Source organism: Triturus cristatus, chromosome 4_1 (genome assembly GCF_964204655.1).
Source record: "Triturus cristatus chromosome 4_1, aTriCri1.1, whole genome shotgun sequence".
Lineage (NCBI taxonomy): Eukaryota > Metazoa > Chordata > Amphibia > Caudata > Salamandridae > Triturus > Triturus cristatus.
Genome location: NC_140585.1, coordinates 883,811,354 through 883,838,259, shown reverse-complemented (window position 1 = coordinate 883,838,259; position 26,906 = coordinate 883,811,354). Strand labels below are relative to the sequence as shown.

Sequence of the window (26,906 nt, the reverse complement as noted above, 5' to 3'; positions counted from 1 at the left end):
TGTGAGATACAGGCAGCTGTTCCCCCTACACATTGCTATTCAAACAAAACCTCTTGGTTGATGAAACAAAAAAATTACTAGAACTCAGAAAGGGCGATCAGTACCTGTGTTAAACTTGATTCATTGCAACTCATTCAGATTTGTAAAGCGCCATTATTCATTATTTACATTGTGGCCATTTCACAACATTGGTTCATTAAGTGTACTACGTTTGGGGCTGGAGGAATACACCAAGGGCTGTGCTACAGAAGTGTCTTGGGGTGTAACAGGTGTTTGCACTTGCTTTTTGCACTCCTGGGCACTTTAGTATTACCGAAGGGCCATAGACACTTGTGCAATCCTTCTGTAATACAGATTGTACCAGCACTTAATGTGTGCCAGTGCGATATTGAGGAAGCAAACCCTCATTTATATGGGGGGGGGGGGGGGAGAGTGGTTCCATGCAAATGAGGGAAGCCTTTGTGGTCATGTTGTATTACAGACTTGGGTGCAGAAGCAAAGAGGCCATTAAGAGGTACATTGAATGTGTGCCACATACAGGTGATACATGTCAGTGTGTTCGAACGTATCCCTTGAAAGGACAGAGAGGGGTGTCAGGGATTCCCTAGGCCTCTCCCTGAAGGTGGGGTCAGTCACTCACTGCACCCATCTGCAAGGGGATCCTTCCCCCCCCCCCCCTCTGGAAATGCAGGCCGAGTTGCGGCCTCAAGTGAAAGCCAGACGCTGTGTTCGAACAACGAGCCCGCCATAGTTAGATTGGACCATGGGGGAATAAAGAGATTTCATGACAGGCAGATGACTTTTCTAATATGTGATGGACTCTCCACAAACCCTGCAAATCTTTCAGTCACATATCCTCATCCATCTTGCCTTCAGGATACCCTCACTCCAGGCCGCCTCTAAGAAGACATTTGGTTATCTCATCACTATATTTTATTGTGAACCTGGCACACTATTTCCTCCCTCTAAGCAGATTCTGTACATCATAGAAAGGGCCACTGGATTATGTGATTTTGCAGGCACAGCTTTTTCTGGATAATTATCGAATCATGCATTTGCCACACAATCCGATGCATAATTATCATATTTCAACAAAAATATTTTTCTAGCTCAAATGGATGAAGAGTTACTGAAAATCTTCACAAGTGGTGCTGTTTAGTGCAGACCAGTGGCGTAAGAGAAGTGCTTGCAGCCCCTGCGGTGCGGGGTCCCTCTGAGCTCCGGGGGCCCCCTCAGCAAAAGTGGTAGGTGGTGGTCCTGGGAGGAGGGCCCCTCCTTGTACTTTGCAAGGGTGGCTCATGTTTCGTTACACCACTGGTGCACACCCTGTGTAAACTTAAACTGGTTGCCTTCTAGTTTCTCTGTTCAGGTGTTAGATTGTTACTAATGAGATAAAACTTTTGCCCAGAAGGTATTAAAGTGTGCTTAAATGACAAAATAGTGAGATAATACTGCCACAGACTATGCAGCTTCATGCTGCATCAATGGCCTTGGCTTGTCACATGATTTGGTCAATCCTGACGCAGGATTTGGTGGTTCTCCATTGCTGCATAACTCCAGTGACCCTGCTAATAAACTTGCAAATGTTGGTGGTGGGATGAGGGGGGGGGGGGTGGAGAGTCCTCTAGACACCATCCTAACTCGTTATCCAGCCTCCTGGGGTGTTTGATTCCATTCTAGGACCCTTTCAGCCTCTGTCCCCTCCTCACCTTGCTTTATTCCGGGTTCCATTTGTGAGGTGGTCTTCAGAACTGAACTCCAGCAGCAATAATGTGCACAATGGTGGAAAAAATCCCTTTCCTGACATGTTTACCTCACCCTGTAAGTCCCAGCATCCTACCGGCTCTCTTTTGTGACCCTTGGACGAGCATGCATTGACACAATAAACCAGGGTGTTCATTCACATGTACTTCCACAGAGATCATTTTTGACACTTACTTGTGTGACTTGTATTGACACACTGTAAAATCAATTCTCTGGAGGTGATTGACCAAGCATAGAAGGAGAAGATGGGGTGCGTAGTATTACTGTATGAGGTGAGCACCAGGGCCTTCCTCCATCAGAGGGGGTTCGCCAGGGATCTGATGTGCTGCAGAAGCAGGTTCAACAAAACATAGGTCTCGGCAACAGAGTCGTGAGGATTCATAAGATGGTGGAGATCAGAGGTTGTTTGGTGGCATTGCACTGGCCATTTGGATGTGCAAAGAAGCACTTTTTACGGGACTATGAGGATTGCACAGGCTAGACATTCCTAAGCGGGCATATAAACTAGTATTGCTCTCTTGATGGATGCAGGCATGCCCAATGTTTGCCTAGCCCTCCAGACTTCAGGAGATCCACATGAGATCAGTTTACACAGAATGAATCTGTATGGGAATCAGCACATGGGAATCCTTTGCCTAGCCAATGGTTATCCTGAACAATGTTCCATGATCTTGGACTTTATGACCAGCACTGGACACCCCTTGGCCAGGCCGAGCAGGGCTGGCGCACAGGAAGCAGAGTAATGGATGCTTGAATGGACCAGCAGGGTCAACAGTAGCATCATGAAGAGCGGAAGCGGTGAAGAGGGATTTGTTGAGATTGTCCAAGATGAAAGGCTCTCGACTGCCACCTCATGGCTGTGCGGCTATAACACCCTGAGTGGTGTAAATAAGAGGCTGGCAAGAGGGCCTGTCCAGCACAGGCCCTTCCCTTACCCTGATAAGGTTCACGGGCTGATGGAATATCGGAGCAGGTGGTCGGTTCCCTCAGCTCACCAGAGCCCTGAGATCTGGACCCGGTGGTTCGTCCCCGATGGGAAACAGAACAGATGGAACCCACGGCTTCCGGCGGAGCCTCGCCCCTCCCAGCCCTGCCCCTCAGCCCCCTCTTCTGACAGGGCTGGGGAGCCCCCGCAGCGAGGAGAGATAAGATGAAGGGCCGTATTTAAGCGGCGGTCGGCATCGGGAAGTTCAGTTCGCTTCTTCCTCGGCTGAAAATGAAGGGCCTGTTGGTTTTTTGCGCGTTGCTCGTGGCCGCGCTCGCCAAGGAAAATTTCGTTGGGTAAGCATTTACAACAACTATAAGAAGAGGGCCAAAAAGACAAGAACCGGGAGACCCAAGAGAACCAGGACCAAGACTAGGAGGAAAAAGACCAGGCAGAGGTGCTCAAGGCATGGGCAAAGTTGGAAATTGCCCAAGGCTCTCACTTTCAAAGGGGCTCCCAGGGAAAGTGATCTTTCTCCGACTATGTCTCTCTCTGACTATATCTCCATCTTAACTTCTCTCCCTCGCTCTATCGTTACCTCTCACTCTGTCTCTCTATTCGTCCTGCCTCTAATGGATATTTTGGAGCTCTGTGCCAGATGTATTTCAGCCACGTAATTTCTGAAATATTCATGTATAAATATAATTCAATATTATTTGGAAATGGGCAGGCTTGAATAAGCAGAAAATGTGTAATACAATTCAGGTTTGTTCCAAACAGGGGGGCCCCAAAAATTCTTTGGATATGAGGACCAGGAGACTAAAGCTAGAAAGAGCAAGACCAGAAAGATCAGGATGAGGAAGTCAAAAATTACCAGGGCCGGGTGCACCAGTGCTGGGGGGAAAAGGGCCAGGAGGGCCAGGACAACAGACATCAGGAGGAATAGCCTAAGAAGACCAGAAGGAGGAAAAGGAGAAGAAGGAGGCTCAGGACTAAGAAGACGAGGATCGGGCGGGCGAAGACCATGGGACCACAGCCAAAAGAACCCGGAGAACCAGGGGCACCAGGAAAAGAAACACCGTGTGGACAAGAGCCAGAAGAAGCAGGAGGAAGTGGACCAGGAGAACCAGGGACAAAAAGAAAGAGTGCCGGTGCCCAAAGCTCTGTTCATCCATCCATGCTATGAAAAATTAGCGCGCTGTATACCACAGCTGCATATTGCTGAATTCACCTCAGGTCTCTTTAATCCACTACCAGAACTGCTTGTGCTTTTTTTTCTCACTCCTGCCATTTCCTGCTTTATCCCTTTGCGCCAGTGTTTCCATCTTTCTCTTCCTCCTTCTTTCCCGTTAGTTTGTATTTCTCTCTCTTACTTGTGATCAATTTCTGATGAGGAAAAACAAATGCCAGTCCCCACTCGCTCAGATTAAGCCCTGAATCAGGATTAGCGAATGGGGGTGGGGGTCCAGCACTAGAAGGGCCAGGAAGGCCAGGGTCAGAGGACCAGGACCAGTAGGATCAGGAACAGGACCCGGAGGATGACCAAGACCAGAAGTACCACAACTGTGAAGACCAGGAGGGCTAAGAGCTGAAGGAGCAGGGGCACCTGTCCAGATCCAGGAGTGGGGTCATCTTTCACCATCAAAAATGGAAGAAACAAATATATGTTCTCTACTTCTTGTTAAGTGTAAGTATACTCATCGTAAATAGCGTGCTACTAGCCTATAGGATCTCGCTCTGACTGGCGCCAATACCGTTTGCCTGCTATAGCGAGTGTCACTGGCGTAAGGAAAATTGAGGGGGCCTCCCTGCAAGGAACGTGAAGGGGCCCCCTCTGGGCTCAATCAAGAGCTCTCCGGCAAGTGTGCTGTGCTGAGGGGGTCCCCTGGAGCTTGCCCCCCCCCCCCGCATCGCGGGGGCTGCGGGGGCCTGTTTTACGCCCCTGGCGAGTGTGCACAAATGGTGTAAGTGGTTCTGGACCAGGGGTTGGACCTGTGCTGAGCTCTGTAATGTGGCTGGCGCCAAAACCACCTTGGAGAATCCAGCATGCGAGTGACTGCCTTCCCACACCTCGCCGCACCGGGGCTCCCGCTCAACGAAGAGGGGGGGGGGGGGGAGCTGGAGGCCTGTGACATCGATGCCAGAGTTATGGAAGGCTGGTTGGACGCGGAGGAGGATACAATACCCGGGGCGATGCAGGGGTAACAGGAAGTGAAGCATGATGGTATTGGGGTTCTCAGTGCAGATGCCTATTTTGTGCGTGGAGGGAGGGCTGTCACAGGAGAGAAATGGAGGTGGGCACGGGGAGAGGTTACCATGCCTCCGACACCAGGCCTCTCCACTCAACGTTTTACCACATGTAAGAGATTTAAGATGAGGGCACAGCCCCGTGGCGGCCAGTGATAGTAATGAATTGTGAAGTGCCATGCAGGGTACCAAAGTACTGTAAACACAAGATATTCTTACTACCCAATCAAATGGTAACTGACAGAGCTCTTCTGGCGTTCAGCTTTCAGGGTGCACACGGATCTCTGCAGCCGGTGCCATAATCCACCGAGCTACATTTAATGGCTGACAAATATAGACACGATTAATCTTCTGCAACGTTGTACATCTCGTCCGTAAGCCATGCTGCTGAGGACATTTGAGCGGCCCGATGCCTTTTGACATGGACAGCAACCAGCGGAACATCTCACAGCAGTTTCTAGACCCGAAAACCAATCGCTGAAGACTGCTGGAACCCAGCCCTGTATGGATGCTGAATTAATTGGCAGTAGCTTATTTACTGCCAATGAATACACATCTTTACTGCAAAATCTCCTAACTGCAGACATAATGCCCATGGCGATTGCCTTTCACAGTGATATTTAAAGGGCCCATCCAGGGGAGAGGAGAGGCCAGAGGCCTGGCTTTACCCAGGTCGCTTCGCCAGGCACCAGCGGCTCCAGGGTGCTCTTGGTTTGAGGAGGCCTGCTAGGGTTTGAGACCCAGGGTTCTCATTACCGGGTACAGGTTCTGCAAAACAGACACTGAAAGACAGCTCACATTTAACAACCTCAGATGGAATTTTTAAATTTCTTGCTTACATTTTTATTTATTGTCAAGAATGAATCTTGCGGTCACAGCTACGATCAGCTACAAGTCAAATAATGCACTTAAACAACGCACAATGTCTGGCCCACCGCCGCACATGGACTTAACACTGTTCTCAATAATGAATTCAGTTTATTATGTATTATGGCTTACTGTGATAAAAGATTGTTATGGTTTTAATCAATTAAACAATACATTTTGCTATTACTGGGTACCCCATTCATAGGGTATTCCAAATGCCGGTTTACAGTGGGACCGGGGGGGGGTGGGTGAAGGATGGGCACATGCGACAAAGACATCTGACCGAGCCTCTCTCCTCTTGCAGACACCAGGTCCTGCGAATCGTCCCTGCCGATGACGCACAAGGAGCCCTGGTCAGGGGCCTGGAGGAAGAGGAACATCTTCAGGTACGACCAGGGTCAGAGGGCGAGTGGAGGCCCAGCATCTAAGCCCCCTGGAGGGATGGGTGTAAACCCCACTATCACTACAGGACGCAGTGTTTGCAAAGGACAACGGCCGAGATTTCCTGATGCGTTGCGTTGGGTTTGCGTCATCTTTGTGACACACACCTGGTGCAAAGTGCTAGGGTGGGATTTATTATCCAACACAAATCAGTATTTGCGTTGGACAGTATCCCAAAGCAATGCAAAGTTGCGCTGTGCGCTGCTTTGCGTTACTTTGCATCAAGGGGGAGTTCCATAAATGGTGCTTGGGCGTTCCCATGTAACGACCCATGGATTCTGACTCAAAACCCTATCTACAAACATTTATATGCAGGGATTTGCGCCAAAATCGTTTTTCCAACTTTGCACGTGTGCTGTATTGTAGAGCACACATCCAAAGTGGGAATCGCCTTCAAGCATAGTTTGTGCCCTGGAAGAACCCCGTAAAGTAGAAAACCTATGCTTCAGTAATGCCCACACCCTTGTACTATGGCTCAGGGGTGTGTACATTGGTGCATGGCTGCCAAACGTGCACCAGGGATGGGGGAGAGACAAAATGCACTATGTCTTAGTAGAAAAGGCACATTTTTTCTTTCTCCCTTTGAAGCAAAGCAACTTTGGTGCAGCGTTGCCTTGCGTCATTCAAAGAATAGTAAACCTGGGCCACAATGAGAACTATCCCATGCATTTTTCAAAGACTGTCATGGACTGAGAGAGCGAAACAATAGCATAAGTACGGTTTACATCTTGAGACCAGGGACTAGAGTGGGAGAGGTGCAGGGGCTGGGCTAGCATTACCTGCCATACGCATGTACATCTGTAGGTACCACAGGTACCTTAAGTTGAAAAGCCTGACATCACATTGAGTTACTCTGCATGGTTCTATGTCATGATGGATAAAACCATTCTAAGTGAACCTTGTTCTTAAGAAAGTTTGTCTACCTTTCGGCTGTCTCTAATGTGTCCAAATCAAAGGTATTTTAAGGGTGTTGCATTCATTCCACTAATTGCCCTCCATGTCAAAAAATCCATGCTGTTTGTTTTTCCAGGATCAAAAAGACTCTTCCTTTTGCCCTGCTTTCTCTTTATCTTGTGAGGGGAGAGGCCTCTCACCACTCCACTCTTTTCTCTCTTTGCCCCTCTTCCTGTATCCCATTTGCCTCTCTCCCTTCTCCCTGCAATATGTTTTCCCTTTTTCTCCTGTCCTCTACCCCGATTTTAGTCCTAGCACCTCTACCCCTACTCATACCTTTGTCACGGCCTTTACCCGAACACCTAGCACCTTTAACATTAGCTATAAGTTAGTACCTTCACCTCAGTACTTTTAATCATATTTATACCCTTCCATATGCCATAGTCACTTTACCCCTACTCATACCCTAGCACTTTTGTGGCAGCCTGTATCGGAATACCTCTAATCCTATTTATACAACATTACCTGTACCCCTTCTCGTACCCTAGCAAGTTAGTACCTATACTTCTACCCATATTCATACCCCTGCCTATGGTCAAGTACCTCTACCCCTACCCATGCCATAGTACCTTTACTGCAGCCTATACCTCAATATCTCTAATCCTATGTATACACCAGTGCCTCTGCTCTTGCTTTTACTCTTGCAAGTTTACTCTTATTCATAAATAAGTATCTATACCTTAGTACTTCTACCCATGTTGATACCCTTGCATATACTGTAGTACCTCTGTCATAACTGTACTCTTGTATCCCTGTCCATGCCCATATCCTAGTATCTCTACGTCTGCTTATTCCCTGTTACCCCCAACCCTACCAGTAGGCCACACCTATAGCCCAACACAGTGTTTCTTAACCCTTTGACGTATGTGGTCCCTCTCTTAATCGTTACTGGAGTAAGAGGACTCCCACTGAATCATTATTGAAATTTGGGGACTCCCACTGAGTCATTACTGGAAGCCGGGAGCCCTGCATTTATACGATGTTTATGCGAGTTTATTTGAACCTCAAAGTAATACAAGAAAATACAGAAGCTAGCATTCATCAAACAAATACACAAATGACGAAATATTTTATTTAATTCACAAACAAATATAAAAAGAATCTACAGTCTCATTTTAGTTGGAAAGGTTGGGGCTTTTCTGAATTCTAAACTGAGGCTACCCATCCACCATGCTGTATTCTGTTAATGCCTTTGCACTGCTCCCATGAATCAATCTGAGGACACCAATTACATTTTTAGCCTCTAATTTCAAATTCAATCACATTTTATGGAGAGTTTTAAAACGTTCAATTTTACATTGTGTTTTTAATCCTAATCACTTTATTATTCTATTAATATTATTTAACTTTCTAAGCAGTCGTTGACCCCTCCAGTAGGTGTCAAGGACCCCAGGTGTCCTTGGACCATAGGTTAAGACCCGCTGGCCTAGCACATCTGCCCCCATGGTCAACACTTGTACACACAGCACCTCCGTGCTACCTATACTCTACTCCCTCTTGAAATTCCTCCTATTTTTCCATAAAAATGATTTTCTATATTTTAGAAATTCAACAAAATGAAGTTTCATTAGCCGTGGATTGTCAGACTTCACTTTATTTTTCTCCTGCATGAGATAGCATCAATCGACTTCAGAGTGTTCGGCATAGTGCTCAGCTAAGGACACCGCTTGAGGTTTATGCAGACTTTTACAAAGAGACATTTAGATGTGCCTCAGTACAGTGATCTCTAGGTGAGATGGCATCTGTTCTACAGCTTTCCATATGGACCTTTTCATTGGATACATAGGAGGCTCATACACTAATCGATGGAAACACCAATAGAAAAGAGTCTCTGAAAAGGGCAGTAGGGCCCGGGCAGGGTCAGTCAGTGACGTGCCAAACTCACAAGGGATGAATGGACACATTGATCCAAGTTCCTTGTGGTGTTAGTAGCTTCCCTGAGGGCTCAGACATATACTTGGCATTTTCCATCATGCCTAAATCCTCTTGACTTGAACTGACCTGGACAGTATGCAGTGTCTCTGCTTGTTTACTACCACAGTCTCAGACTCAGACAGAATATTGTAAAATACATATGAGAAATATACCAGATATTTTCCGGAGAGCGCTTCTTAGGGCATATGGGGTGGACACATTTGAAACATTTGATAATCCTACCGGTTCCCAAATGACTCCTCTCTCAACATGTCATGATAGTTACTGTGTCTTATGTGCAAATTTACTGATACTGATGTATTTCTTTACTTATGCTTTTATTTGCTCCTTTGTAGCTTGACTTCTGGAGGTCCCTCAGGCAGCCAGGAAGTCCTGTCGATATCAGAGTTCCCTTCCGCAGTCTCCAAGCCGTCAAAGCCTTCTTAGAGTCCAACGGCATCCAGTATGACATCATGATCGAAGACCTCCAGGTCAGTGAAAATGGGTCAGAAACAGGCGCATGGCAGACCCACTTTGGTTGGGATAACCATGGGCCTACTGGCCGAATCAAAGGGGGAAGCAGAGAGGGTGATGTATGGCTGGTTTTCTGGCTGAATCAAGAAAGGCAATGAGCAGATATACCAAAACTAGCTTTCAGAGTTTGCCCTTTCATCACTGTTCTGGGTTGCGCTCAGACGGTGCTCTACAATAGGGCTTCAGGCTGCACCAAATGTATCTCTTAGAAATTGCTGTTTTATGGGCCTCCTGGTTGGACTAATAGCATAATTAGCCTGATCTTCGACATGGTGGCTGGTGACGCTCTCAGCAATATATGGATGTAGCTGCCTTATGAAACCTAGAAATCACTGTGGTGTGGAAATTATTTTTCTGTTAACCCATACTTGTGGAGGGGGGTGGCCAGTGAGCCAAAATGGCAGGTGCTTAAATCAGCATCTCTCCATCACCATTCATTAAGATACTGCATTAATCCACCCTCCCCAATAAAGGTCCTTTAGTGTACACATTGTGTTATAGGGAGGAGAAGCACCCATCACCTCCAAAAGTAAGTGCGCAGAGCACAGGATGGCAGTGATCAAAAAGTGTTGTGTCTCAACATGGCGGCAGCAGGAAGCAGCTGTGACCGAGAACGATATAGAAGACAACTACTGTACATCGGTACATTTGGGAAGCATTTGATGGTGACGCCTGCGCTGGCGAAGATTCATCCTACCCTTCCCATTCTCCCCACTAACGTAGAAGTAGTGATGACAGAGGACCAGGCACAGAAGCCCTGAGGGCTGCTTGAAGCCATGTGTGTAGGGGGAGTGCCAATGGCTTGCGATGCACTGGTGCACCAAATAAAACTCTCTTAGCAGATATGGGTACACCAGTGTGTTCCATTCAGGTTTCACACCGGATTCCATAGGTGTCGCTGTCCTGCTGCTGAAGACACTCCCCTTTACCCTATCATACATGCAAATTGATCAGTTGGGTTGATTCATCATAATGAGAGGGCGGGGGGACTCTTGCTCGCATATATGTCCCCACTGGCCTACAAGAGGACACACTCAAACACATCTCCAATTCACTCCTAAATACACCACCAGGGATGGCAATCTCGTAGGTGGGCATTTTAACTCAATGGTGAACTCCGCACTGGATGTCAACAGCACAGTCTCTGAGAGTAGATCATGGACCCTTAGCAGGTGGGCAACCTATTAGTTTTACAGACGTGTGGCGCCACTGGTATGGGGCAGATCAGCAATTTTACTTATTATTCAAATGCACATCACATTTTAATCCCACCACTATCACTCAGGAGTGTATCTTCCCAAGGGGACTCTCGGATCACTTACCAACGAAGTTGTCTCTCAAAGAAGCGAATAGTGGTCCATGAGGATTATAGTGGTTGAACGCCTGGTGGGTACAGGACTAGCACCAAGGTCTCCTGTTCAGAGATACATTATAGGGTATTTTGAATACAACAAGGGCTCAGTTACATCGTAAGCATCCCTCTGGGAAGCATTTAAAGTGGTTGTAAGAGGGCGTGCTATATCTTACTGACAAGGAAAAGATGGGTGCAAGGGTGCCTGCGTTGGCACATGGCAGCCTATTGTGCGCCAGCACAGAGGAAAGCACAGGGATGCATCTTATTATTGTAAGTACGATGCATCCCGCACTTTCCCAATGCCCCTCAATTCTTCAAATACTTGCAACTTCACCATGCTTTGGAAACCTACAAAGAGAAACTACGGGTAGTACCTCAATTCAATCCCTTAGAAAGTAAATTGATGATGGAGCAACTGGGTAAAAAGGTAAATCCAGGGTCTATAAATCTCTTTTGTTCAATGCGCCAGATCCTTTTCTATGCTTGAGGGAAAAATGGGAACAAGACCTTGGACAGCTTGAAGATGATGAATGGGTAGAGACTTAAATGGCCCTGTGCACTTTAGCCATCGCCTCCCTCCTGAGACTCATGCAATTTAAATATTTCCACAGAGCATACTATCACTGACCAGGCTATGGCAGATGTTGTCCACATTGCACAAACATGCATGGTATATTTTTACACGTTATTTGTGCGTGCCCAGAAAATGTGAAATATTGGCAACAAATCCAAAGGGAACTGGCAGCCGTGGTAGGCCACCTTGTGCAGATAGACCCCAAGATATAACCATTCTGGGGATTATGGATGGCTGGGAGGGTCCAGCAAGTCCGAAGAGTCTAGCAGGGATAGGATGCCAGGTAGCCCAGCGGGCGTAGTACAGAAATGGAGGTATGTCGATCTCCCCTCATTGGGGAAAGGCATAGGTATATGGATTATTGGGCATCTGCAGAATAGGCAGTTTACAAGATCTGTGGATGTACAAGGACATTCCTGAGAACCTAGTGTTCGTAGTGGCTGAGAGAAAGCCTTAATGGACAGAGTTGAAAAACATATCCTCCTTGCATATGTATCAACCACCAAGTATTCAATGTCCAGGAGGGGACAGGAGATGAACACCATTTCACTTTTCACTGTTTGTATGGTTGCAAGCACTATATCTATATTGTTTATAGAAAGCAATAAAAATGAATATATTAAAAAAACACATTTGTGATCTTTTTGGTGTGCAATTCTGGGTTTCTGAACCCACCTCTCAGATGTCTGTTGCTTGCTCCCCCAGCATGAGCTTACAGCTGTTGTCTAAAGTTGGACCTGTGTTTCTGATCTAGCTTTTTTGTATTTGTTTTCGTTACCCCTATGCTTCTATACTCAGTCTTGATCCTGGCATGCTCACAGACTTCATTGTGTTTTTACAGACACTCTTGGATGAGGAAGAAATTGATTTGGTTCAATCACGTTGGATGGGCCGCTCTACAAATTCCTTCAACTACGCTGCTTACCATACCATATCTGAGGTAAGAAGTCCCTTCAGGTGGAGGCCATGCCATTGGTAAGTGGTGGCAGAAGGGAGGGAGAGAAATTGATCCAGGGTAGGGAGGGCGTGGTGGGTCACCCTTGGAAAACATCAGAACAATCCGGAAAGCAGAAAGGACTCGGATAGATCCTGTTCAGTATAAACATCAAGCAGATGTGGCTTGGGCCTCTATAGGGTTATGAGAGGCCCTGAGCTTGCCACACACAGATATGAGAGGCAGCTCCTTCTGGGCTTCTGCCTTCTACTGCAAGTGGTTGAACATCTCTGTGCCCCACTGGTAAACCACACACTTTTCTCCTATACCATGCTCAATATATCATCTGATAGACACATAGACACATGAAATGGCATCCATTATGCCTAAATCTGAAAAGGCAAATATCATTCAAAATGTGGCAGATGTCTTTCAATTATTTGTGTGTGGCTGAGCATATACAGGGCACTTTTGCAACCTGGGTAGCATTGTCCTTGTAAGTAGGTCGATTCTTGTCCGTTTGGTGTCCTTCTACTCATTCAATACTATCTCTGTTGCTGTCTGTATTTCTGGGCCTTCTGTGGTTACCCCCTCTTTTTTGGAGTGCTCCATATACTAAACATCCTTCTTCCTTTATGGCCCGGCTGGTGCTGTGTAGCTGCCTATATGTTTCGTCGTTATTGCAAGTATAAGTTGCTTGTCTGTCTCTCACATTCCCACCCACTACACAACTAAGGCTCCGCACCCTATAATACGATAACTGAGGCTTGGTTGGCATCATACACAGCACTGACCCACTTCCCACATAGGCTCAAAACAAAATCAACACCTTTCCAACCACACATTCTACATGATGTAGTTGCTCTCCTTGTGCTTAAGCACTTCAACGCCTCACATAGGAGTAGGTAAGCGCTATACAAACATTACACTGCAATACTGAGTGGAATACCTGTTGGTGTACAGTGAGGACCCAGCAGTTCACTCTCCAACGGGTTACTAGTTTCTGTTGAGTTGAACGTTGAAAGATGTATGCTGGTAGTTGGTCTATTGTGTGGCTGTGGTAGTCGACCTTCTGAGGTGGATTGGATTGAGTCCAGAGTGGTCCCTTGTACTCTTGTCTATTGACAGCAGACACCACACTACCCGTCTTTTTCCATCAACTGTGACCACTGTGCCCTCTGTCCTGAGGCTGAGGGAAGTTATGGGTGTGTACTTAGTCACATAAATGTTTAGTCACCGCTTGTGCCAGGATATTGTTCAGGCAGAGAAGAGTGATGGTGGGACACTAGTTGAATACCTCCTTGCTGTTTGCGTTAACTTGATGGCATGTTCTACCTTACTGGGAACCCAGCCAAACCGAAGAGAGGTTTTTAAACAAGGCTCAGATTCATGCTAGTGGCATAACTACCTCTTTGAAAGAAGCTACAGAGTACAGTCCAGTAGGAAGGTTGAAGGATTCAATCTTGGATGTTATTTTATGGATTTTGTCAAGAGTTAGGCCAAGCAGGTTGTTATTTCCTAAATCATTGTCAGGAAGCTCTTCACAGTGGTTTCTGTCAATGCTTTTTGAAGTTTGGTGCACGGCTCCGTCAGCATGATAGAGCGTACATAAAACTGTTTTCTTTTTTTATTTTCAAAAAGATAATCCTCAAGCTGTATTTTCTTTATTGAAATAAAAAATAAAATGCTCCCCCGCAATGGGAGTCATCTCCCATGGCAAGGAAGCATTTAGCAGTTTTAACTAACCCTTACCACCAGGATTTTCCTGTGGTGACGGGCAGTGAAAACCAACGTCTAATTCTGCCCATCTAAATGAGAGGTCTGCCTCCGACAGTCTTTACTCCATAGGGCCATAGGAGTGGTTTAATCACGACAGCAACAGAGTAGTCTCTGCCGTGGGTAAAGCTGGAGTCTGCTGCTTTTAAATTTGGTGGGAGCACCACAGTCTTGATGGTATGTGTACACCATCACCGTTGTGACGGAGTGCACATACCAGCAAGATTTAAAGAAGGCCCTAAGTAACAAGTAATATGTTTATCCAACTTGTGTTATTGACTACAGGTGGATGAAAAGCAGATTCGGCCCCTCTGGGAATACAACCTGTACCTTACATAAAGTTTTTGATATTAGCACTGACCATACTGAGATTTTTTTACCAGCAGTGCAAAAAGGTACATTTTCAAATGATTACCCTCGAGCTATTGCGACTAAAATATTAATTGTACCCCAACATAATAAGTCTGAGTGAGGAGAGATACCAGACCCAATTAACCCTTGGCCTTCTATCTACGCACAGATTTACGCATTCATGGATGCGCTGGTGGCTGAAAACCCAGGGCTGGTCAGTAAGATCCAGATCGGCAAGAGTTACGAGGGCCGCCCACTCTATGTCTTGAAGGTAAGTGGAACCCAAAGATGTTACTCCTGCCACTCATGCTGCATGCAATGCAAGGAAGCTTGTCCCAGTGCAACTTGTATATAATCATTGTCCATGGATATCTGGTTAAGATACAGATCTTCAGTGCTCCATTTATTAAGTGACCTTGCATCCAAGAATGGTGCCAGTGATAAAGAAAAACACATTCTGGGTTGAAAATCCTGTGGGCTTTGTTTAGAGCAGTTATTTCAAAATATGTCAAATCTGTAAAGATACACCTCAGTACTAAAATGCACTTTGTTTTATCAGATGCTTCAATAAAACCCCCCTTGAGATGGAGAGTTGCATAGCTTTGGACCCTTAGCACTGTTGATCCTGTGTTGAGATGTGCCATTGCCCCCGTATTATCCTAGGCGACTAAGAGGCACTTTAATTTCCAGTGCTTCACCACCAAAATGTGAAGTAAAATTGCAGTGACCACATATCTCCAGATAACAAAGTCCATAAATCCATTCAAACGGTTGTAGGCAGCCCTTAGAAGCACAGATCCTCACTAGTGCCACCTTATCTTGACAAAAAATACTCTAGAGATGCAGGCCGCCATATAAAAATGAAAGAAGAGGTTCAGGGGTATATTTCTTTTCTGTGACATAGACAGGTACGAATACACAGACAATTAGTTAAAAAGAGACTGAAATAGATACAGAGCAGGAAATGTTGTGAAAGACCAAAGGGGAAAGGTGCACACCAAGTAGGGTTTGAGAGTAATGAGGTGGCCTGAAGCCAACAAAGTGTATATTTTAATAATTTCCACCCTCTAACCCATAACACATTGAAATACTCCCGGATGGAGTACAATACTTCAGTATGTAGTTGTCTCCTGAGCAGCTCAGGGGTACGTTTTGTTTGCTTTTGTTTTACTTTTCAACAAGGAAAACTCTGGGAGAACTGCAGTTCCTACATCAGACATACTATTCTTTTTCTACACAGTTCAGCACTGGCCCCAACCGTCCAGCCTTCTGGATCGATACTGGCATTCACTCCCGGGAATGGGTCACCCAAGCCAGCGGAGTGTGGTTCGCCAAGAAGGTACAGTATGATTGACCAACATTTACTGGGTGGACGCTGTTTGACCGGATGGATGGCTATGCTGTGCCACACCCAGAGGCAACGAGTGTAGTAATTCTTATAGGAAGACAACATTGATTGCATGAACTGGTCTCAGTGTAAAAGAGGGAATTGTGTGTTTGGTTGAGTTGGGATGATGAAGACTTCAGAAGGGTGGACCCTGGTTTTCGATAGTGGCTTGCTATTCTGCATTCTCTGATTGGTGGGGGTCATAGGAAACATTTTGGTATCCTCCAACTCTATCTTGGAGAAGCCACTTGGTGTCAAGCACCAGAGATTTTAGAAATATGTATAAATTTGAGCATAACCCGGCAGGTGACCCACTCGTTGGCAAATCAATACCTAGTTTAGAAAAAATTGAAAGGTATGTTTGTTTCTATTGGTGCACCTTCATTGACTGTAGAGAGGGCAACCTCATCCTTTGTGTAGATTCCTAATTTCTCAGACAAGACTAGCTTGGCTTGTCTGCTGGAGCCTGAAATGTATCTGCTTTAATGGCCCTCCTTCCCAACCATGGCCATTAGACCTCTACTACAGGGATATTTGTACCATTGGCAACATCTCTGTTGCAAACTTTACTTATTGCCAGATCGTCATGATATGAAAAGTCCAAAATAAGTACAGTGTATATGTAGAAAATATATGCAATTAGGTATATGTAAAAACAATTTGATAAAATATACATTTGGGCACATAGGAGGTCCACAGCATGCATAAGAAAATTAATAGCTGCGTTTCTTGGTGCACCGCTTCACTCTTGGACCACGAGCTGGTGCCCACAGATGTCATGGCTTAGACTGCCTTCCTTCACTAGTGATGCTCTGTTGTTCTCCTTTCAGATTGTTGATGACCATGCTAACAATCCCAGCCTCTTGAACAGCATGGACATCCTCCTGGAGATTGTCACCAACCCTGATGGTTTTGCATACACCCATTCATCGGTACGTTACGTCAGTGACATCTTTTTGTGATATGAAATACCAAACCAAAGTAACGCTTTCTGGTATAGCTCATTTGAAACAAAGACAACAGTGTTGTGTTATTGACATTTCCACTTGCATGATTGTAAATCGCAGTTTTCTGTCAAAATATATATACATACACATACCCCCCCCCCCTCCTTATCTAGTATCTCCTCTGGCTCATTAGAGACACCAACAGTATATGTTTTCCTCAAGAGCCATCATGTATGTATGGCAGCAGCAATTGTTACGACTCCCTCCCAGACGCTCAGTTTGTACCCAGCTTCTCGTTTCATCACCTTTGTTGGGTTTTACCCTTCCCTCTGTAGTTCCCTCCTTGGATTTGTCATATTCCATATCTAGTGCTCCTGGTTACCCGTTTCTCTTCCATCGGCTTCATCCTTCCCAGTGTACCAGTGCTTGCAAAGCGTCGAATGGCTCTCAGGCAGGATTCCAAGTACACCCCTGGGGCAGTCTCTGTCGTGTGGGTCAACATACTGAGGACAAAAAATATCCTCAGGCCAAAAGATTGTGACCTAACTATCGAGGGCCAAAATATTATGAGAGTGAGTGCATATCAGTGAGTCTATGTGTACTAATCTTAACTCCACATTTACGTACTTTGAAGATGTATATGAAAAGTCAAGGTACATATATTTGGAGGTACATATAGTAAACCTATACTTAAGTTCACAATATTTTTTTAACTTAATATTTAGTTCCCCGTGATATTTTATGGTTAGTATTCTGATGGAACATCATCACAGTTCTTCCGCATGAGAATGAGCATGTTTAGACCACTGAAAGATTCTCACCCACTGGACCAGATCTACATCCTGCTCCAAATCCCCTCACCGTGTTAGCAGGTCACAGGCGCTCACAGATGGGCTGGTTCCTTAGCTTTACCTCAAGTCTCAGAAACAACGGTCAGTCAATATGAGCCCATGGGCAATACTGTAGCCCTTTTGTTTCCAAAGACTAGCCGTCTTATTACAGGGCTTTGTTCGCTTCGAGCCCATGCAGTTTAGCTATTCTCAGATTTACGACCCAGCACCAGAGTATCTCAACTGCAGTCAGGAAAGGATATAAATTGCAGACAAGAGGATTAACCCAAGTAAACTCAGAGACAGGTTTGGTACAAATTTAGAGAGCTTTTCACCTCACTGTTGAGGGCAGATTCTCTAAAAGAGCTGTCAAAGTATCCCAATGATAAGACGATCAAAAAAATCCCCATAAGGCAACTGATTCAGTGGCCAACGTGGAAATGAGTTTGTGCTCCCATGCTATTCCCTGTGGGAATGTGTTCACATCATTATAAACCAACATCACCATTGTGGTTTTGACCGCACTTACTACCACGTATACACAGACATGGCCCTGATTTTGAATTCGGTGGTAAAAGAAAAGCTACAACGCTGTGGAGCGAACTCTAGAATTGTAGGACAATCAATTGCTGGCATTTCTTCCACCACAGGATTCCCCCCCATTCAAGCATTTTTGCCCGAAATTTCAAGATTTTCCATTACCACTCATCTGAAAATTAGCCTGACAATCACTTTTGGACACTTTTGACTTGGTTCTGTGGCAATATAATCATTGGAGAGCACAGGGATGACACATCTGACCATTGCTTGTGTGCTCGCAAAGGGACAATGAACACCAAAATAATGTCAAACTGGGACATCATGTCATATCGCAGTTAGTGGCTGCATTGCACAGTGTAGAAACCTACTGCTAGTAAGGTTCTGCGCCTTTCCAGCACCTGTCTGATACGCATGTGTGGAAAAAGGAGCCATGGAATTGCTTGTGATGATAAATGTGACAATACTAACACAGAACCTCTCCTCCATGTTCAATTACAGAACCGCATGTGGCGTAAAACCCGATCCATCAATGCCGGATCCTCCTGTGTTGGTGTGGACCCCAACAGAAACTGGGATGCAGGCTTTGGAGGTAAGGTGCACTTGGATATTTTACATCCTTCGTCTGCTAGTCAGTTCTGTTAAGATGGGAAATACTGAAAGGGCACGCAAAGCACATATGTGGAAAGAAATACGGAATAAGGTTTATTAATAAGGATGCCGAATAGTGATGTGCTGCAGGAGTTCATAATATCATGAAAAAGTCAGCAAAGTGCTGTGTCCACAGTGAGTGAGACAACCTTCCCGTAAATAGCAATGTCTCCCCCCTGAGTGGCGCTGCCTTCCAAAGAGTAAGGCAACTATGCCATCCAGCGAGTGACACTTGTTTTCAAGAGTTAACCAACTACTGCAATAAGTAGTCCTGCTTCTAATGAGTAATGCTTCCTTCCCGGGATGGAGCTGGTGTGCTTTCCAAAGAGTAGCACCGTTTTCAGCTGATTGGCCGTGCCATTAAAAGAGTGAGGCAACCTCCAGTAAGTCACCTGGTAGCACTGTCCAAAAAAGGAGGAAACCTTGAAATAGGCAGCACTGCTGTAACATTGTGGCTCAGCATTCCATGAAGCCAGGTGACCTCACAGTTAATAGCACTGTCTTCCGGTGAGTGGCACCACATTTTTGGACTGGTGTATGTGTGCTGAGGAAGCAGTCTACAGCGCCCGAGGTTGTCCTCACCAACTTTATGCAATGAGTGACCCCGACTTCCAAGAAGTACGAATATTTTCCAGTAAGTGGCACTGCCTCCTAGTGAGAGCCAGTGTCTTCCATTGAGTAGCATTTCATTTACCTGCATTCCCCCGCACTCCAGTGTGGTCACAATCACCCAGTGCATGAAAGAGTTCTCCAGAGAGTTACAAGTCCAGCCAATGAGTTCTCAGTCTTGGATCCGAAAGAAACAAAGCCTCAGTGAACCCACCTAGCGAGGGGAATCTTTGCATTTGCTAAACATCCAAAGAACAATGGTCTTTTTCCTCCATAGGTGCCGGTGCCAGCTCAAACCCCTGCAGTGAGACCTACAGAGGACCAAGAGCCAACTCCGAGGCAGAGGTGAAGGCCATTGTGGACTTTGTCAAGTCTCACGGCAACATCAAGGGCTTTGTCTCCATCCACAGCTACTCCCAGTTGCTGCTGTACCCCTATGGATACACAACTGCACGCCCTGCTGATTACCAGGAGCTGGTAAGGCCTGCATGTGTGTTCAGTGTATTACCTAGTTTTCATCTAGAGCCTCCTTAGGCATCTTCACTGCTTTTGAGTTTTAGGAAAAGGGCACAGCTAAAGATCCCCTGCAGGAAGAAAAGGGAAGACAGTTTGCAAAAGGGCGACACGAAATTAAAGAGACAGGCGTCATATTTCTTAGGAAATTCTATTAAAAATGCAACGATTCTTAGAATTTGAGGACAACTGGTCCCTTGAGGAATTCACCCACTTTTGAGCAATATTCCTGCTGCCAAAAGCACATTTCAAAATCTAGTTCCACTATGGCGTCGCCATTAAACCATCTCAGGGTTTGGGGCAGGAATGATGGCTGCCAGAGGGGAAGTCGAGAAGTGCCCGGTGGGCATGCACCTCACTGCTTTCCATAAAGTGGCATCGCTTGACATGATTATGAAGGGGGCGGGGCACAGATAAAACTGGTGCGCATGCACACACAGACAAAGACGTATATATATATATATATATATATATATATATAGATAGATAACACAATAGGATATATAGTAGCATTAGAATAAGGGGCGTACAAGTCCCAGCATGCAAACACCAGAAGGCTTGGTTGGCTTCTGTGCCCTTGCGTAAACATCCATTTATCATTTCCTAGATCTGAGCAAAATTTTCTGAATACCATGGTGTCTCAGTTAAAAAGTTAGTCACGTACTAGCCTAATATGTATATGATTTTTAATTAACCAAGCTTAACTGGCTCGCCCTTAATATTAAGGTGACTGGATGACTCCTTGCGACCAACAACGCAATTCTCTAGTCCTGGGTTTTCATTTCACTACACAATACTCTGTGTGTGTCTTGATTTCTGTGAATGAGCACAATTAGTCTACACCACCGACTGCAAGTGTTTGTAAAAGGAAAGCTCAGGACTGCGCACCATTGTGTCTTTTTTAGTGACATCGGATCCACTGGGAGTCTTAGGGAGGGAGTTATATTGTAGGGACAACTTGAAAGCTTCTAGTCAAACATGAAAACATTACAAAATGTCAAATCCTCATTCAAAATCCCACAGCTGTTTTGAAGTGTGGCACTGTCATTATGTTTTTTAAACTGCAGCCTCTGCCCAAGCTCCTGACTCTCATCACTTCACCATCACTCTTCAAACTCAGCATCTCTTCTCTACTTCCTCTCTCCACACAATCTGTATCTCTTCACTGCCACATCGATCAACGGTGCCAGCTGAACAGCCTCATCTATTCACTTTAGCCACATCCTCTATGTCACACCTCACTAAATCCGCTGGAACTATCCTCTGACATCTGTGCACAGCTCCTGCATCCTTTCACTGCCCTTTCACCAAAGAGCAAGTAGCACTTTGTCTCCTGCTTTAAGACATTATTTGATGATGGGTAAATTATACTCTCCCATATAACATTTTGGTGAATAGACTAACAGATTGTGCACTGCCCCCTTTCCAAAATAATATTAAGTCCGGTTTTAATTTTGAACCACACACACAAAAAGGAAGCAGAGGAATACATACAAAAAAAGATTGCCTGTGAGCGCACAATTTTGGCAAATGGGGTAGGTGGGATCAAAAACTATGCCACCAGGTTCCACGGTTTTAAAACAAACCCACAAGACCCCAATCGGGTGGCAGAAAAGAGGCTACAATTCCGAGGGAATTGTAGCTATGTTAGGGTCACTGGCTGCCACTCTCTCAGTCAAAGAATGGGGGCGTACCATGTGTAGGGGAGGCCATCTCGGCTGTATGGTGCTGCCTGTTCTATTCAGTCACAGGCACCCAGCATGGCTGGCATATACTCCATAACTAAGAAGGGTACAGAGAGCGGGCATGAATACTACAGAGGGGGCGGGCACCCCTAGCCATCCAACCCCTAAAGAAATCATTATTTTCATGTCCATCGGTTATGCCTGAATTCATATTCTCAGAGCTTATGTCATGTGATCTACTCTGTTAACAGTTTCTGGAAGGTAGGGAGTCAAAGGCGGTAGTGTAGCATTGCATTATATAACTCACACCCCTGGGACATTCCCCCAAACCAACATGGCGGATGTTACCGCTGTAGCAACTGTTGTTGACACCAACTCACTTCCTCTCTCACTCGGGTCACACTTGGGAAGGCCCACGGCGGAGCAGATCAGCAAGCCCCGCTAAAGGTGGTTAGGGAGACCTTCCAATGCTTGAAGCAATACTTTGGGCAGAGTGCCTTATAGATTTAGATCAATTGAGCCGTACTGACTCTGCCGCATATATCAAGACGCAGACGCATGGAGGGTGCGGTGTACCAACAGGCAACAGCAGTAGTAGAGCTGAGAATGCTGTTAAAAGCTGGGAGCCATGATGATCGCTATTGATAACATTAATCCTTCATTATTTCCTGTATGTTTGAAGAAAGCTAAGGTAAGGCACATCCTGCAGCATGCCGCATGACTACTAAGAATACTGCAACCTGCATGTGGGATGTAAAGAACAAGCAGCGCCAGTTCCATTTTCTTTTTTCAAACAAGCAGCAAGTGGTGATTGGACGCCACCGCTGGGAACCAGGTAGTTAAGTGAGGAAAACTGCTGACCCCACTCCACCTCGTCAGTGAAAGACACTTGGCCCTGGACACTTCCGAGCTTTTAACTGAAGCACCCAGGTCCGAGGATATCAATGACCCACTTTGCCGAGCTGAAGAGGTCACGCCCACAGGAGCTGTGACATCCTCAGCCCAGCAAAGTTCAGTTCGGGCAGCCAGGCACCTGCACATTTAGCGCATGCATTGCACCTGGTTGCCTGACCTGAACATAGAGAGTGTTTGTTAGGCTGACCTTTTCTCAGCTTGACAGTCTTCATGCCGGGAAAAAGATGGGGCAGGGGGGAAGAGTCTCCTCCGCCATAAGGACAGGCCACTGCTGCCTCAGTATGACATAAAAATAATTCTAGCTATCACATCAAGAATTAGCAGTTTTTTTAAAGACACGTAGGTGAGGATTATGCTTGTTTTTCTTTACTAGAGAAAATACAGCAGCCAATCAAAACATTATAAACGAAAAACTACCTTTCCCATGAACCCCAGTAGTCCATCTTCCACCAATCACTGGTTCATGCATAGTATACAATGTCCTGTAACGGTAACTCTTACTTTTTCTGTGTCAATAAACCTCAAATTCATTTCCAACATCCTTCTCAACGTGAACTTCAAACCTTGACTCCTCAAAGAACAAGGATCTGTATGCCGACCTCAGTAACCATATGAACTGCGAAGGAAAATCTTCTCCTCCCATAAATACTGGAACTGGAACGCAAAACCCCAATCCCCTATGGATGGTTTCGTTTAGCTGCCCCTGAAATAAAGAGAAAAATCTGTAGCACCACATCCCTTCATTCTGTAACCATATCTCCAAGGGTGGGAAAAACCAGCATTCCAATCATAACTAGTTTAACATTTAACAAACATGACATAAACAATTATAATCATGATAAAACATTACCCTCCCTGGGAGGGATAGTGATGATTTGGAAAAGCAGGATAAACAATGCATCTTGAATCAGTTTTTGGTACATTTCGATATGGAAAAGGACACTCCAGAAGAAGTAAACACTCTACCTGCTAAATCCAAGGCTCGAACATATTTCCTGCAGGATATGAGACACAACAATATAGTGAGTTTTGCTGATAATTGTATGCGCATCAGATCCTCGTGTGCCAGCCATGATCTGAGGAAGCGCATACCTACCTCCTTGTTCCATAAAGTAGAATATTTCAGATGTGAGGGACGCAGCATTCGTTGTCCTCGCAATACTTTACACACCAGTGGATGTTCCCCTACCGGTCACCCATCCAGATGACTATGACCTGCCGAAATAGCAGAACGGAATGTATTTACTGTTCTATAAGCCAGCCCTTGCGTGGCCAGATCAGACAAAAAGATCTCAGTGATATGCGCACCGGATCCCATGGGATCCACACTCCGTTCACTGCACCAAGCAACCCATCTATGGCAGGCTGATTCATATCGCTTGTGCGTAGAGGAAGCCTAAGATTGGGATAAGAAAAACAGTGTACACGACAAAACTCCTGGAATTTGCCAGCATCCCAGGAAAGTCACCACCTCATGAGGCACAAGACCCCCCGAGTCATTAGGCCCACAGGATCCTGCAGAAGATACGGTCGAGTCCGTATTTGAACCGGAAGGGCGCACGATAAATCCATCACCACTGGAAACCATGACTGCGCCTTCCAAAGAGGGGTAACCAAGACCAATTTTGCTCCCTGTCTGTTGACCTGTGCTCAGACCCTCTGGGTCATCAAAAAAGGAGGGAACGCATACAACAGACCCACTGACCAATCCTGGAGAAATGCATCCAAGCTCAGTACTCGAGGATCCAGCCTTCAACTGTAGAACAGTGGCAGTTGAGTTGGGAGGCGAAAAGATTCATCATGCATGGACTCATGCACAAATTCAAGGATTGAAACACCTGGGGATGCAACCTCTAATCTCTGGAGTCGCGGAGAAATAGGGAATTCCAATCCGCTCGTACATTGGATGAGCCCGGAATGTATTCTGCTGTTATCAAAATCTGATGTTGTAGGCGTAATGCCGAAAGTCCTTGGCAATCTCTGCCAAAGTCATGACTTCATCCCACCTAAGCGGTTGATGTAACATACCACCGATATATTGTCCATCCGCAATAGGATACAACAACTCGTCTTGTGTGGGGACAGTGTGCTAATCACAAAGGACCCTGCCAGTAATTCCAGGCAGCTGATGTGGAGCGAGAATTCCTCCAAGGACCACCTGCCCTGGTCTCCACCGAGCCGCAACTGGCTCCTCAGCCTCAGCGGCTGGCATCCAATTCCAACACCACTTCTGGGGTCAAAGCAAAGATGGCTCTGCCATTCCAGGCGCCCATCTGTTCTAGCTACCAGGACATTTTCGTCCTTTCCTCCTTCGTCAAGGAAATCTATTCAGAGTAAGACATACCCTTACGAAGATAGAGAATTTTCTTCGTAAATAAAGACCACTTGGAAACCCAGAAAATCCAATACCTGAGATGGCACCATGACTGATTTTTCCTTGTTGAGGACATACCCCAGATCCTGAAGAGACATCTCATCCAAGATAAATGACAGAGAACTGTCTCTCTGTCTTGTGCCATGATGAGAATATTGTCCAAGTGAATGATCAATCGCACCCCTCTCTCTCAAAGGTACTGTACTACCAGCCGAAGGAGCTTGGTGAAGCACCAAGGGGCCGAAGAGAGACCGAAGGGAATGGCTGTGAATTCGTAGCACCTATCTTACCATTGGAACTGTTAGAAATCTTCGATGCAGGGTGTAGATAGGTACCGCCAAATAGGCATAGATCTAAACGAACCAGCCAGTCGCCTTTTTGCAGAATATCTCGTAATAAATGTATGCCCTCCATCCTGAAGTGGCGAAACACAATCCAAGAGTTGAAATCCTTCAAGTTGAGTACCAAGCAAAAACCCTGATCTTTCGCGGGAACCAAGAAGATTGTACTGACGAAGCCCCTGGGATGTAAGGTTGTCTCGGTCACCGCCCCTTTGGCTATAAATTGACTGAACCTTTTAGTCTAAGAAAGACATCTTGGTTTGGGAAATTGGAGAGGTGACAGGAGCTTCCCCTGACGAGAAGCAGAGTAAAATTCCAGCTGAAACCCTTGTACTGTCTGCAACATCTATGAGTCTTGCAAAATCGTCAACCAATTGTGATAAAACAACTAAATCCGTGTCCCCTTCAGAACATCTGATTAAGGAACAAGGCTCACCTACAAAAGAGGCATCTGCGGTGTTGTCTCCACCACAGTAACCCCCATGCTGGGCATGACATCGTCTTCCTTGATTTCATGTGGATTAGAAGTTGGAGTAACGTTTTCGGGGCACCCCCTACTCTGGGCGCATATCCACGTGTGGCCTGTTGGAAGCTACGGCCTGTCGCTCGGCCATGATAGCTTCCGGCCCTAACAAAAACGCCCCTGTTCAAGACCTTCTTCAATAATGTTTGCGCCTTGTCTAAGGCCGAAAAGGTTGACACATACTTTCCTACATCTTTGACAAACTTGTCGCCGAATAGCAACCAGATGACCAAGGTGCCAGCCTCGGTGGAGGCCAAATCTGCGAGTTGAGGGCTAATGCGCATAAGAATTGACTCACGCCACTTGGTGGACAAGGCGCATTTGGCGTTACCTAAAAGACACAAAGTCCTCTGCGTCCACTCCAGTACCTCGGCGGGATCCAATTGGGCCTGATTATCCTTAGCCTGAACTGCCAGATCAAGTATTTTAGTGATTGGGCCAGAGATGTCGAGCAGTTCCTGGCAGCCCCGCCAAGCTCTCTCCAGTCCTTTCTTGGGGTCTTTGGAGAATTTCTTAAGGAACGTTGCCATGTTCGGGTTGAGCTGTGGTGTATCCACCACCTTCCCCAGCAAAGATGGGCGCTGGCACTCGGAGCACCAAGGTATTGCGTACCTCCCTCTTAAAGGCTGGCATAGATTAGCTAGTACATAATGGGCCAACTCCATACGGGGACCCGTTCTGTGGAACGAGAGTGCACAGTCTCTCTGGGGTCAAACAACAGGTTCTTGTTGGAGGGTATATCAGGTCTCACATGCCGCACTTTGCGCTTCCGTTTGACGGCCAGTTCAGAATCCACCTGAATAGTCTCCTTGTCTGACTGGGAGTCAGAGGAAGAAGTGGAGAGATCTGCTGTGAAGGCGGAGCTCTGAGTGAAACCAGAGCTTCAAAACCATCGGCCTTGCTCTCGTGTTTTCCACCCCATCGGGCGCTCACTGGGACCTGTAGAAGGGCTGAGAAAT

At 46.0% G+C, this 26,906-nt stretch overlaps 1 protein-coding gene across 1 annotated transcript in view; it reads left to right on the top strand.

Moving 5' to 3' along the window:
- The first annotated feature begins 2,908 nt into the window (after positions 1-2,908).
- Positions 2,909-26,906, top strand: part of LOC146855714 (carboxypeptidase A1-like) — a 41,680-nt gene continuing 17,682 nt past the window's right edge. Inside the window, exons 1-9 of the mRNA XM_085653611.1 lie at positions 2,909-3,045; positions 6,108-6,189; positions 9,469-9,603; positions 12,416-12,514; positions 14,805-14,906; positions 15,876-15,974; positions 16,853-16,954; positions 18,838-18,928; positions 19,874-20,073. Of these exons, the coding sequence (XP_085509737.1) occupies positions 2,981-3,045; positions 6,108-6,189; positions 9,469-9,603; positions 12,416-12,514; positions 14,805-14,906; positions 15,876-15,974; positions 16,853-16,954; positions 18,838-18,928; positions 19,874-20,073 (975 nt within the window). The 5' untranslated portion in view covers positions 2,909-2,980. The remainder of the gene's footprint in view (positions 3,046-6,107; positions 6,190-9,468; positions 9,604-12,415; positions 12,515-14,804; positions 14,907-15,875; positions 15,975-16,852; positions 16,955-18,837; positions 18,929-19,873; positions 20,074-26,906) is intronic.